Source organism: Podarcis melisellensis, assembly GCF_964234715.1.
Source record: "Podarcis melisellensis genome assembly, chromosome: 9".
Classification (NCBI taxonomy): Eukaryota; Metazoa; Chordata; class Lepidosauria; order Squamata; family Lacertidae; genus Podarcis; species Podarcis melisellensis.
Genome location: NC_138541.1, coordinates 14,309,755 through 14,324,293, shown reverse-complemented (window position 1 = coordinate 14,324,293; position 14,539 = coordinate 14,309,755). Strand labels below are relative to the sequence as shown.

Sequence of the window (14,539 nt, the reverse complement as noted above, 5' to 3'; positions counted from 1 at the left end):
TTTGAAATGCATTATAATGAATGACCATGTTTCCTTCTGTAGAAGGCCATAGCGCACAAGCAGTATGACTTACTTGGTAATTTTGGGAGCACATCTTTGACGCTAGGCCATGGGTAGGCAAACTAAGGCCCGGGGGCTGGATCCGGCCCAATCGCCTTCTAAATCCAGCCCGTGGACGGTCCAGGAATCAGCGTGTTTTTACATGAATAGAATGTGTCCTTCTATTTAAAATGCATCTCTGGGTTATTTGTGGGGCCTGCCTGGTGTTTTTACATGAGTAGAATGTGTCCTCCTATTTAAAATGCATCTCTGGGTGATTTGTGGGGCCTGCCTGGTGTTTTTACATGAGCAGAATGTGTGCTTTTATTTAAAATGCATCTCTGGGTTATTTGTGGGGCACAGGAATTTTTTCATTCCTCCTCCCAAAAATATAGTCCGGCCCCCCACAAGGTCTGAGGGACAGTGGACTGGCCCCCTGCTGAAAAAGTTTGCTGATCCCTGGGCATATGGCAAGAAGCGGCACCTTCGTCTGATCTGATCCGTCCTGAAATGGAGGTTTTTTGGGGGGGAGGCTATAATCACATTTCCAGGCATAATTATTTGATGTGCCAGATGCTTTTGAGCAATAACCGGGAGTGAAGATGACACCATCACACTTTGTAGCCAATCAGGCTTGGCTGCTTGCTGATGTCAATGAGGGCAAATGAAGTCATTCAGAGTGATGGGAATATTTCCTTAATGGGCAAAGCAAACGCTTCATCCCTTTTCAAAAAGCAATCAACCAAAATATTCTCAAAATACACCAAATGCCTGTCAAAGCTAAAGCCTGATACAGATTTACATGCCTACACAGATGTGATCCCTACTGAGTTCAGTGATACTTGCTACCTAGTAAGTGTGCGCAGGATTGCAGCTCCAGAGATTGGAATTTTTTTTCTTCTTCTGATCAGGATGATTCCTACCTCCCCCCCACCCCCAATGCTCATCACAGGGCTATGGAACAAAAGCATGCATGGATGTTTCATGCGCCCTTCTAAATGAGTTACACAAACAGTGATCTCACTTCTCATATTTAATGAGTTATGGGCGGGGGGAGCACAAATTATTATTGCAGCTGAAATATGAACATCTGCAATCAAGGGAGCACTTTCATTTGCAGGCTGTTCTCCCTCCGCTCTCTAATTAGCAAAATAAATCATCTGTTGATGAGAGGGATGTAAATCCACAGAAGGGGGGGAAGAAGCTAAGAACCTGATATCTGGATTTTTTAATTTTTATTTTTGCAGCTGGGCATTAATGCCTTGTTAGGAACTTAAGGGTCTCCTTCGCTGGATCAGGGTAAGGTTCATAGTTCAGTTTTACAGCACATTATTCTAAGTTAAATTTCAGGGATTTGCAGGCTGGGTTGAAGATGATTCCTGTCTGAAACTCTGGAGAGCTGCAGGCAGTCAGTGAAGACAATACAAAGCAAGATGCACCAATCCTGGATGATCATGGACTCAGTAGAAGGCAGCTTCCCTTGATAGGGCAAGGCCTTGGAAAGATCAGAAGTTCATGTCATCCAACGCTGTATTTCCTAGCAGGGGTCACTCAACTTTAAAAATTATTATTGCTATATTTATATCGACAAACCTAGACAGCATCTTGAAAAGCAGAGACATCACCTTGCCAACAAAGGTCCATATAGTTAAAGCTATGGTTTTCCCAGTAGTGATGTATGGAAGTGAGAGCTGGACCATAAAGAAGGCTGATCGCCGAAGAATTGATGCTTTTGAATTATGGTGCTGGAGGAGACTCTTGAGAGTCCCATGGACTGCAAGAAGATCAAACCTCTCCATTCTGAAGGAAATTAGCCCTGAGTGCTCACTGGAAGGACAGATCCTGAAGCTGAGACTCCAATACTTTGGCACCTCATGAGAAGAGAAGACTCCCTGGAAAAACCCTGATGTTGGGAAAGATTGAGGGCACAAGGAGAAGGGGACGACAGAGGACGAGATGGTTGGATAGTGTTCTCGAAGCTACTAGCATGAGTTTGACCAAACTGCGGGAGGCAGTGGAAGACAGGAGTGCCTGGCGTGCTCTGGTCCATGGGGTCACGAAGAGTCGGACACGACTAAACGACTAAACAACAACAAAATATTTATATCCTGCCTTCTTGTAAGACTGTAACTCAAAGCAGCTTACACAAATTCAAACAGACAAATTGCAAAAAGCTGAAAACATGAAAGAGAAGTTTAAAAGTAATTACTATCGCATAGAATTAAAACTATAAAAAAGCAAATCTGCTGAAATTCAGGCAGTAAAGAAGCACAGCTCTGCCAAGAGCCCTTTCCTTTAAAAACCACCAGTATAATTATATATTTTTGTAAATATTTTGAATTTTGATATTTGCACGTAGAAACGTTTGCACGGTTTTCCGGTGCAAAGCAAATACTCAAACAAACAAATGACTTTGCTGCTATGTTTTGTGTCCACACATGGGTCCCAAATCATAGCTAAACTAAAATCTTGGTTGGCTGCTGTGAGAACAGGTTGCTGGACTAAGATGAACCACTGGCCTGATCCAGGAGGCTGTTCTTTTTATTACACTTGATTCTTAATTTTACTTGATGGATGCTTCCAATATAGATGCCACGGTTCTGCTCCAAGCAACTAGGTAAAGGTAAAGGTACCCCTGACCTTTAGGTCCAGTCGTGGACGACTCTGGGGTTGCAGCGCTCATCTCGCTTTATTGGCCGAGGGAGCCAGCGTACAGCTTCCGGGTCATGTGGCCAGCATGACCAAGCCGCTTCTGGCGAACCAGAGCAGCGCACAGAAATGCCGTTTACCTTCCCGCCAGAGCAGCACCTATTTATCTACTTGCACTTTGACGTGCTTTTGAACTGCTAGGTTGGCAGGAGCAGAGACTGAGCAACAGGAGCTCACCCCGTCGCAGGGATTTGAACCACCAACCTTCTGATCAGCAAGCCCTAGGCTCTGTGGTTTAGACCACAGCGCCACCCTTGTCCCCTCCAAGTCTTGCATAAATACAGCCTGTTATATCAGATCTGGCCCTCTTGTATTTTGCACTCCTGCACATGCTGCTATTTGGTTGTTTTCAAGTTCCACAAAGCGTTTTTACTATATTAAATTAAACCCTACTGTTGCATCAATGTTCTTGACAGGATCCTCAGACCAGCTAACGGAACCTTCGTGGTGGGTTTTGCTTTCTCACTCACCTTCCATGATGGTTAAGGGATCCTCCACTTTGGGACGAAGGATGTTGGGACCAAACACAGTAGCCAGGTTTTGCACACTCATTTTGTTGACTCCAGAATAGGACTGAACTTCATCAAGGAATCTGTTAATGCATCCAAAAAAAGCATGGGGGAGGGGGGTCCAGAATCAGGATTCAGTCAACTATAAATGACAGGGCCAAACCAGGTGAGATGCTATTCATGCAATTAGCAATTATGCATAAATGTGCAAAGGAGACATGCTCTCTCACCCCATCCTACCCCTGATATAATTCCCCCCCCCTTGTCTCTTTTCCTTTGTGTGTTGTATTTTTGTTTTTTTATTTGAATGTAAGTCTGCAGATAGGGAGTGTCTTGTTTTGAGTGGAGCTACCAGACTGGTTACTGGGAGCGGTCGCTGGGGCCATATAATAACACCAGTCCTGAAAGACCTACATTGGCTCCCAGTACATTTCTAAGCATAATTCAAAGTGCTGGTGCTAATCTTGAAAGCTCTAAATGGCTTTGGCCCTGTATATCTGAAGGAGCGTCTCCACCCCCATCGTTCAGCCAGGACACTGAGGTCCAACTCTGAGGGCCTTCTGACAGTTCCCTCACTGTGAGAAGTGAAGTTATAGGGAAACTAGGCAGAGGGCCTACTTGGTAGTGGCGCCCGCCCTGTGGAACGCCCTCCCATCAGATGTAAAGGAAATAAACAACTATCTGATTTTAGAAGACATCTGAAGGCAGCCCTGTTTAGAGAAGATTTTAATGTTTGATGTCTTACTGTGTTTTAATTTGTTGGAAGCCACCCAGAGTAGCTGAGGTAACCCAGTCAGATGGGTGGCATATAAATTATTATTATTATTGCTAGTAGTATATTCTTTCCTCACAGAGGTGAATTTGGTGTCTTCATTATACAGCTTTCACAGACACGCTTCTTTACTCTGCCCTTTGAGAGAGAGATATTTTAGTACCCACTCTCGTAATTCTAATTTACTTTAAGCTGCTTTAAACGTTTGCCCTGGGACCTTACAGCAAAGGCCAGGTAATAAATCAGTAATGATAACAGCAACAACAAGAAGAAGATGTAGTAGAAGAAGTTAAAATTTAACTGTTCTGTTGTTACTCCTTAAAGAGCTGTTCACAGAAAACTGTTCTATCGAATCATGTCTTTGGGAGTGCTAAGGCAATCGGTGCTTTGAGATTCTTGTCGGGATATTTACCTGCAAATATACTTCAGCAGGTTGAAGTTGACAGGTGGCAAAGTCTTCACTTGCTTCACCAGTTCGTTCAGCCCCTGTGTGAAGAAGAGATCTGCGGCATTAGAAACCCCATAGAAAGGGACCGAAACATAAAAATTCCCACTTTCCTTTAAAAACTATCAATACAGATTGTGATGGGCAATTGCAGCTGCTCACATGTGTTGAGACTGTTATGGGAAATGACTGGAAGAATCCGAGACCAGGGAGAAGAATCGGTGGAAGAAGACTGGAAAAAGTTTAAAGACTATTTACAGAAATACTGTAAAATCAATGAATGTTAGAAAAATGTTGGAATGAAGTTATATGGCTTTAGTAGAAATGTTATAAGGAACTAAGTACAAATAGATTATTAATGTATTAAAGGGAAAAAATAAGGTTAGACATGTTAAGATAAATTACAGGACAGAAAACAGAGGAAGATGGAAAGGAATTGCTGAAACAGTTAATTGAAGTGGAATACAAAAAGGGAGGTGTGAGGAGGTCGTTGAAACAAGTGAATGAAAGATAAGATATTGAAATTATTGGATGTGTTTTAAATTGTTTTTGTTTTGTTTTGTTAGTTTAATGTCTTAGTGTTAGTGTTATGTAGTGTCTTTGTTTTTGTATTGTATTGTTTTGTTTAATTCTTTTTTTTTGTAATGTCTAAACTGTTAATAAATATTATTTTTTTTAAAAAGAGACTGTTATGTACTAAAGTTCTCACCCTGGGCCAGCAGGAGGATACTGTAGATAGTTATGCAAATAAGGGATCAAAAGTGACATTCAGTGATTGGATAGTTTTAGAAAATTGTTACAGTTACGTTCTAGTGGAGCTCTATATAAGCAGGCTGACTGAACCCTTCAGTTCAGTTCTGTTCTGGCCTGTGAATAAACAAGAGCTGTTTGAAGAATCGCTGTGACGTCTGATATGTTCACCCACAACATATCACAGCTGCCACCTACAAACACACATTTCCGATTGCGAAAGCTAAGCGCTGGTTGGCTTAGCATGTTTGGCTGCAGGATATGGTTAGAAGGCCCATGATGGAGCAGCTTCTAAGCACGTCTGGTTCTTCTGTAGCTCTGAGAGTGGAGTATGCATCTCCTTACATCTCTTAGCAAAACCCTTAGCAGAAACTACAGCTCCCAGGAATCTCTGGGAGAAACCATGACTGTTTAAAGTGGTATCATAGTGTTTTAAATGGACAGTACGGATGTGGCCTTTGTCCCATTCTCAGGAGGGGCCAGAGCTCAGTGGTAGAGCAAGAATGAGGTCCCAAGTTAAATCTCTAGCATCTCCAATGAAAAAGGGAGCCAGAAAGAGCTCTGACCGAGACCTTGGAGAGGCACTGTCAGGAGACAATACTGAGCTACGCGGACAAATAGTCTGAGCAGCTTCCCAAGTTTATTTTTTTAAAAAATCATTTTTATTGATTTTCCAATAAAACAGCCAATTAGCATATCCATATAATTAAACAATAAACTAAAATTTAAAAAGACCAAATTACAGTCCAAATTATTAATTATAAATTATTTTTCCCCGGGCTCTCCATAGTCTGGACCTCTGAAGTGTATCTCCAATATCTTCATTCCAGGCAGCTTCCCAAGTTTCTAAGGTATATCATGGAAACAGCCAACATAAAACGAAGGCGACCAAACAGGAGTTAAATCACTTCACTCAAAATCCCTCAATAAGACTGCCAGGCGCCTGATAATTTCACACACTGGAATCAAGGCCGCAAACTCACCGTTTCCTCTTCCTTGCTGAGTAGTTTGGCGCAGGCGAGAAAGTCTTCATATTTGGCATATGGAATGACTGGCTCTGGGAGTTCTCTGAGGTACAGCTTCAAAAGCGACGCCACTGTGTGTACATCTGTGTTTCTGTCGGGAGGGAAGGGATGAGATTACTGCTGGAAATGTAGCGCAAGGCACCTAGAAAGCTATTGCAGTTTTCGTGCAGATCTAAATACATATTATATAAAGGGTAAAGGGGATCCCTGACCATTAGGTCCAGTCGTGGCAGACTCTGGGGTTATGGCGCTCATCTTGCTTTATTGGCCGAGGGAGCCGGCGTACAGCTTCCGGGTCATGTGGCCAACATGACTAAGCCGCTTCTGGCGAACCAGAGCAGCGCACGGAAATGCCGTTTACCTTCCTGCCAGAGCGGTACCTATTTATCTACTTGCACTTTGACGTGCTTCCGAACTGCTAGGTTGGCAGGAGCAGGGATTGAGCAACGGGAGCTCACCCCGTCGTGGGGATTCGAACCGCCGATCTTCTGAGTAGCAAGTCCTAGGCTCTGTGGTTTAACCCACAGCACCACCCGCGTCCCTTATTATATATATTATCACAAAAAAATGTGTTTAGATACATATTCTATTTCAACACACACATTTCTAAATGTGTTTCATCCTGAAATACGCAAAATGACTGTAAATTTTGAGACGTTTTTCATCTGAAGGATTTGTATGCTGCAATTTGCACATTTGTCCGAGAGGTGTGGCTTAGGTCACTTCTCATTGCAGTTCAAAGAAAGTGAATTCATCAAGAATTCCTACTTTTGACAGAGTTATTCTCCTCTAAGAACTGGTCTAAACCCAGCAAAACCAGTCACCATTGCCACATCCTAAGGCAGCAAATTCTGTAAGTCACTTAATTTCTTTGCACAAAATGAATGCTTACTCTTTTTTGTCTTAGGTCTGTCTGGAAGCTACTCCTAATTGACTCGATAAGATAAGCCCCAAGTTTTACCACATTATAAAGAGTGAGAAAAATTATCTCTATCCATTTATTTCCAAACCATGCATATTTCTTTGACGTTGTTTGTAGCTCAGACTAAACCCGTGCACCCTGCACTCTGCAGGCTGCAATATTTTTAATGAGCTCGACAGGTGGAAAGCTTTGGAAATTGCTCTGTATATCTATATATTACCACTAGGTGGTGATGTTGTAAAATAAGATTTATACAGAATACTTCCTCAGGCCAAAGCAGCTGCTATTCGTTGCAGAGTATTATTGCGGTATTGGCCTTAATAACTATTCTAGAGGTGGATGGTGAGCCTGCCTAATGAGATGTGAGCTGCTCCTGCACCAGAGCATAATTTCCAAAATGAGAGAGATGCCAGGTTTTCAAATATCTGGCATTTCAAATATCACATATCTGAACTGGGGAGCCTTCCTGCTAATCTCTGAGCCATCTATGATTACTAGGAGCACACAGGCTCTCAGGGCAACACAGAAATTGGGGACTACTTTCCCCCATAAAAAATTCCCACCTACCCATTTGACAGTGTTTTGAGGAGCATACTGCGGGATGTGAGACACAGAGCAGTCAAGTACAACATCCCTAGAGTGGACATAATAAGGGGATGTCTGGACCAGCCAGTCGGAACTTCTTGTTTCCTCCTAGGCTGGGACAGACTTCCTTTGCATGTGACTAGAGGTGGGCATGACCTCACCTGCCCAGGCAACAAAAGAGCAGGACCTGTCAGCCATCTCTCTCTCTCTGACTACATTTGTCGAAGAAGGAACACCTGCTTAGCCAAAGATGCTCTCTTGGCTTCCAGCCTTCCAGCCAAGAGATGACAAAGGAACTGTCTCTTTATGGGATAGATTCCAGGTATATTACTTTTGTAACTTAAGTCTGCCTTCTGGGATCCAATTGTGAACAGAATGTGTGAGTAAACTCTTTTTAATATACTTTTATATAAGACTGTGTCGTGTCTATCTTTTTATGAGGGACTAAATGGAGAATTGGGATGCGGGTAGTGCTGTGGTTTAAACCACAGAGTCTAGGGCTTGCCGATCAGAAGGTCGGCAGTTTGAATCCCCGCCACGGGGTGAGCTCCCATTGCTCAGTCCCTGATCCTGCCAACCTAGCAGTTCGAAAGCATGTCATAGTGCAAGTAGATAAATAAGTAACGCTCCGGCGGGAAGGTAAACAGCATTTCCGTGCCCTGCTCTGGTTTGCCAGAAGCGGCTTAGTCATGCTGGCCACATGACCCGGAAGCTGTACGCCGGCTCCCTCGGCCAATAAAGCAAGATGAACGCCGCAACCCCAGAGTCGGCTACGACTGGACCTAATGGTCAGGGGTCCCTTTACCCTTTACCTTTTAATGGGGAATTACCAACGAAACTTATTTTAGAGGCTTTAGCAAGCCTGAGCAAACGCATCCGCCATGCAAGTTTTAAAAAGGGGATGTTATTCTACTAAATTGTAGAACTTGTTAGCACAAGTTGGAAAGGATATAATCAAACAATATATCCTCTCCTACATCCCTGAACATTTCCCACACATACAAACAGGAGCAAAAATGTTCCCCTTCCAACATGGCGAGTTCCTCGATATTGAACACACTTGCCCTCATCTGTTCAGGCAACATGTGGTGGGCATTGCATTGCACATTGCTTCCATTCAAATGCAGCGAGAACCACTTTGAAAGAGATGATCTGAACCACAGCGCAGAGTATGATGCTCCAAATCTCTTTGCAAGGGAAATTGGGAGGGAGTCATGAAGAAGTTGCAATCACTCTAAAGGAAGTAGATCCCCTCCCCACAGAGAATCCCTCTATCTCTCTTGGCAAGTACTTTGGCAAAGGAGGAGAAATGGATCCTAATTTTGCAGCACCTTTGCCTTAGGAGAACATTGCTCTTTTGGAAGGAACTCTGTGCCATGCTCTTTAAGAGGAAACAGTGAAAAAGGAACCCCTTTAAAATTTGGCACGCTCCTGTTCATTTGGGACCCCTGTCCTAATTCTTGGTGAAGCCTGAGGGAAGCAAACCTTGACTAAGTCTCACCTTCTGTTTCCCACAACCAACACACCATTTTCTTTAATAATTTATTTTTTTAAAAATATAATTTTTATTAGTTTTCCATTTAACAATATATACCGTAATCACATCATTATTATCCACTTTACCTCTCTGGCTCTCTAGAGCTTGTCGACTTCATTCCCTCCCATCTCACGGCTTTCAAAATTAACCTTTATATCATTTTATACGTTTTATACGTTTTCCAGTTCTGATTACACTCATTACAAAATACCTCAAAATTTAAATAAATAAGAAAAGGGAGAAATTTCCTCATTGCAAGTCTTCAGACAACCCTACTAGTGATGTTAATTGCTTATAATATTCTTTCAAATATTGTATAAATTTGCTCTGGTCCTTTAGGAATACTTGATCATGCTGGTTTTGGATTTTTCCCGTCAGCTTCGCCAGTTCCCAACACACCATTTTCACCATGCTCTGCTTTCTCCCATTTAAATAAACTTAAGGGAAGTTGGCAGTTCCAGTTTTTCATTTTTCCTCCACCAGCTGCTCATGAAAAAATCAGGAAAAGTTTTTGGGTGAGGGAGCAACAGTTTCTGCTCACACTAGACAGTGGGCACCCCAGTAATTGATTTTGTACTTGACATTTTTGGGAACATAAAATCATTTTGCCTCTAGAGGCAGTGTTTTTGTGTGGTAAATAAGACTATTAAATGCGTATAAAATTATGGGTTGTGTGGGGAAAGTGTACAGACTCATTTTCTCTCCCTCCTAACGCTGAGGTCCAGCGCCAAGGGCCTTCTGGCGGTTGCCTCATTATGAGAAGCAAAGCTACAGGGAACTGGGCAGAGGGACTTCTTGGTAGTGGCACCCGCCCTGTGGAACGCTCTCCCATCAGATGTCAAAGAGATAAACAACTGACATTTAGAAGACATCTGAAGGCAGGCCTGTTCAGGGAAGTTTTTAATGTGTGACATTTTAATCTATTTTTAATCTTTGTTGGAAGCCACCCAGAGTGGCTGGGGAAACCCAGCCAGATGGGCGGGGTACGAATAATAAATTATTATTATAGATCTTGGGAACATCCAAGGGAGCTTAAAGTTAGAAGACTCGAGGTGCTTTCTGCCTGAGGAGAATCAGGTGAAGGTGTCCTGCGCCAAGCCAAGAGGCACTAAACCAAAAGACAGCCAAGTTACTACTACTACTACCTTTTGCTTAGTAAAAGAATTTTGGGAAATGATAGACAATGAATTGAAAAAAGCGTTTGAAATAACTTTTTCATAAAAAAACCAACCCAAAGCCTTTTTTAAAAGGAAATCTAGGTGCTGAACTCCCAATGGAGCAGAAAGTATTATTTATGTATGTGACCACGGCTGTGCGGTTGTTATTGGCCCAGAGATGGAAAGAAGATAAAGTCCCATCTAGAGATTAATGGCAGATTAAGTTGAGGGATTATGCTGAAATGGCAAAATGCCCGGAAGAATCAGAAATCAGGATGACCAGAACTTTAATAAGGAATGTGAAAACTTAAAAAATTTCTTAAAAATCACTGTAGACAGTTAAAATTGTTAGTAGGATTGGAATAACACTTGTAGTTTAATGGTGAATTTTGGATATAATGGAGATGTAAGAGATTTGGATTGTTATAAAAGATGTAGGAGGAAATTACTAACAATAGGACCCACAAAGGGAAGGAGGGAAGTCCAGAAATTCTTTGGAATCTTGATTTTATGATGTATGTTAGACATGTGAGTGTAAAACGTTAATTTGAAAAATCATATATATATACATATATATATATATGTGTGTGTGTGTGTGTGTGTGTGTGTGTGTGGCATGCAAGTTATTTCCGTATGGAATATCCCACAACCATTTTCTCCCATTCCCTGGCAGTAAAAAATATGTATTCTTTCTTTATTTCACCTGTTTTTCTCCAAAGAACTCAAGGTGACATACATGTTTCTCTTCCTCCTCATTTAATCTCCATAACAAACCCATGAAGTAGATTAGGCTGAGAGGCAGTGACGGTCCCAGTGAGCTTCATGGCTAAGAGGGGGCTGACCCCTGATCTGCTAGGCCATAGTCCCAACATTAACTACATTACCAAACTGGCTCTCAATTATATATTAAGCAACTAACAAATTGCTGGACTTTCCTGACGCCCCAGGTCAATTGCCTGGGATGGCTGCTTCACGGTGCCCCCATGTCCTAGTTAAGTCAACACTGAGTTTTTTCTATGAATCACATGGCAAAAGGAAGCAACTCCCAGCTTGCTAATCTTTCCACAAGGCTGCCACTGGCATTACTGTTTTGTAAACTAGGATTGCTTTCTTCTCTGTTTTCTGAAGTATTCGTTGTTTTGTTTCTTTCTAACAGCAGCTACCCCTTATCCCAAGTCAGCTGGTCATGTAAACAGGCGCTTTAAAAACCCCATTGCAGCCCAAATGGACCCCAGCGTAAGAAAACAAACCACCACTCAGTAGTGTGCAATCCTGCTGCGGCAGGTAAAGAAATGCTTCTGCGAAAGAGACGATCCCACTCTCAAAAACCTTTAGGACGTCTGTATCACAATTTTGTTTGCCTGTCAAAGGCAGCCATATCTAAATCCCTCCCTGTAACTATGGCAAGCAGCAAGCCTGCTATTTGGAGTGATTAGCACAGAATTTAATTAGAGAGTACATACCCTGAGGATTTTCTAAATTCCTGGCCCCTCTGTATTAACTCTTCCCCACTTCCCATTCTCTTCTCCCCCTTTAAATAAGGTATGCTGGCATAGCCATGTACAGACAAGAGCGAGACAGAGATGAGTTAATTGTTCATTTGATTGTCCAGCAGAATCGCCACCACTACTGGTCTCTAAGCTGCCCCTAGGAATATAATACAAAGGCTTTAAATACTGCAAACAGTCACAAATCCTTTCCTTTGCAATTAGGCAGCCCAGATCCAGGGCTCTTTTCATTCCAGCCCCTCGTTGTCATCGACTTCCTTTCCAGCAGTTGCTGCGTCAACAACATTTTTTGCTTTGTGGCATGGCAGACCTTGTGGAAACGGCTGTCAGGCTGATTACACAGCCCGGGGTTGTCCCTTCCTCCACTCCATAAACGAGAAACATGGAAGCACAGCAGGTCACCATGAACACATATGTAGCATTTACAGTCACAGCCAAACGTGTGAAGACTGAAATGTGTCCGTGGTACTATTGTCAGCGCTTCAAGAAAGCAAAGGCGCTGACCTCAGGTGGGAATTGAAGATGCAATAAAGCAAGGTAGTTCCAAAAGGAAGTGAATCTAAAGCTGGTTCATGTGTGTGGGATCTTCCACATGATTTGTCCAGGAGGTTGGCAACACTGTGGTCATGATGCCTCAGGAACTGGCATGGATCACATGCAGGCTCTGTGTTGCATGAATCTGGGATTTCTTCTGGATTTTGTTGTCAGGAGCTCAGCCTACACTCGAGTAGGACCCTGGCAGAGACACATACTTGACTGGCATGTTCCCTCCCTCCTGGTCGATCGTTTGGGAGCTTCAAAAGCTTCCTTCTGCCCGAACATCACAGCGACCGGTGCCAACAGACAATGGCACACTTAGGGATCCAGAGAGTCTGTGCAGTTCGCATGACAGATCTCAGCAACTCAGCATTTTGGCTAATCTACTGTATTTACATATAAACACACACGGAGCACTGCAACATGGCTACCTCTCTCTCTCTAGCATCAGACAGCAAAGAGAGAGAACAAAGGACAATAGTCCCACTTTACGGAACACAGTAAAACAAACATCCTATTTCCATCACTTCCCACTTTGTAGAGTCAAAACATACACCATCATGTAATAGACAAAAATCCCATGACTGCAATCATGGAGCAGGAATTCTAACACTTGTATCTGAGGCTGCACTGGTTTCTATGCTGCTGAGGGACTTTTCAGTGCCCTTTTGTCTTTTTTTCTGTCCAATCACTTCCTTCCTTCCTCGATATGCAGTGGGCTGCCAAGAGGAAGTGTGGCTTGTTATTGCCCAAGGCCTGACCCAATCACTTGCAGGGGGTCTTTTTCTGAAACATTCACCTGCAATGGAAGTGCTGTAGCCAGCTAGGACTGCGGTATTTCAAACAGTAAAAATCTGGACAGAAAAGTTGCTGAGCTGCCATACGTCCAGGTTTCATCAATTTCCGCCAGGACAGCAGTATTCTGGATATGTCCAGGAAATTCTGGACATATGGCAACTGTACTAATAGCCAACACAGGCCTATTAATTTCAGTGGGGGTACTTTGATTGAGAATTAGTTGGATGCACCTGTTAGTATACCTGTTGTGGTAAATCATTCATTCAAAATGGGCTATCTAGTATCCTGGTTCACCGTGCTTTAGGAAAGGGGAACACATTTTATAATGAACCCAACAATAGATTAGGATCTTAGGGTCTTAGTAGACCACAAGCTTAATGTGAGTCAACAGTGTGATGCAGCAGCAACATTTTCTTGCTAATGGTATTCTTGGTTGCATCCGCAGAAGTATAGTGGTCAGATCAAGGGAAGTAATAGCACTATTTGTTGTTGTTGTTTGGTGGTTTAGTTGTGTCCAACTCTTCGTGACCCCATGGACCAGAGCATGCCAGGCACTGTAGTACCACTCTATTCTGTGTTGGTCAGACCACACCTGGAGTACTGTGTCCAGTTCTGGGCATCACAGTTTAAGAAGGAGATTGACAAGACGGAATATGTGTACAGGAGTGTAACCAAGATGATCAAGGGTCTGGAAACCAAGTGCTATGAAGAACATTTGAGGGAGTTGGGTAAGTTTAGCTTGGAGAAGACTTGAGAGGTGATTATGCTAGCCACCTTCAAATATCTGAAGGGCTGTCACATGGAAGATGGAGCAATCTTGTTTTCTGCTGCTCCAGACCTGAACCAATGGATCCAAATGACAAGAAAGGAGATTGCAACTAGATATTAGGAAAAACTTTCCGGTGGCAAGAGCTGTGTGTCAGTGGAACGGGCTACCACAGAAAGTGGTGAATTCTTCTTCGAGGTTTTGAAACAGAGGCTGAACGACCATCTGACAGGGATTCTTTAGTTGTGATTCCTGCATTTCAGGGGTTTGGACTGGATGACTGACCCTTGGGGTCCCTTCCAACTTGGGATCTTTGGTAATTATATACAATGATAGCTGCTATATAAGCACGGAAATTGTTCCAGTGACTGCTCTATGTGACTTACTCTGCACAGATTAGGCCAAAGAACAGCAGAGTTATATCAAAGGATGGCTGTCTCAGGATGAACTCCTGTATGTGCCAGTAGGGCAAGGGCCTAC

General features: G+C 42.9%; 1 protein-coding gene across 6 annotated transcripts in view; it reads right to left on the bottom strand.

The window, feature by feature from the left end:
• ARHGAP24 (Rho GTPase activating protein 24) overlaps positions 1–14,539 on the bottom strand; it is a 361,105-nt gene that overhangs the window by 7,160 nt on the left and 339,406 nt on the right. For all 6 annotated transcript variants that reach the window (XM_081924955.1, XM_081924956.1, XM_081924957.1 and 3 more), the window contains 3 exons: positions 6,208–6,340; positions 4,442–4,515; positions 3,219–3,340 (listed from right to left, as the gene is read on the bottom strand). In XM_081924955.1, coding sequence (XP_081781081.1) covers positions 3,219–3,340; positions 4,442–4,515; positions 6,208–6,340 — 329 coding nt within the window. The remainder of the gene's footprint in view (positions 1–3,218; positions 3,341–4,441; positions 4,516–6,207; positions 6,341–14,539) is intronic.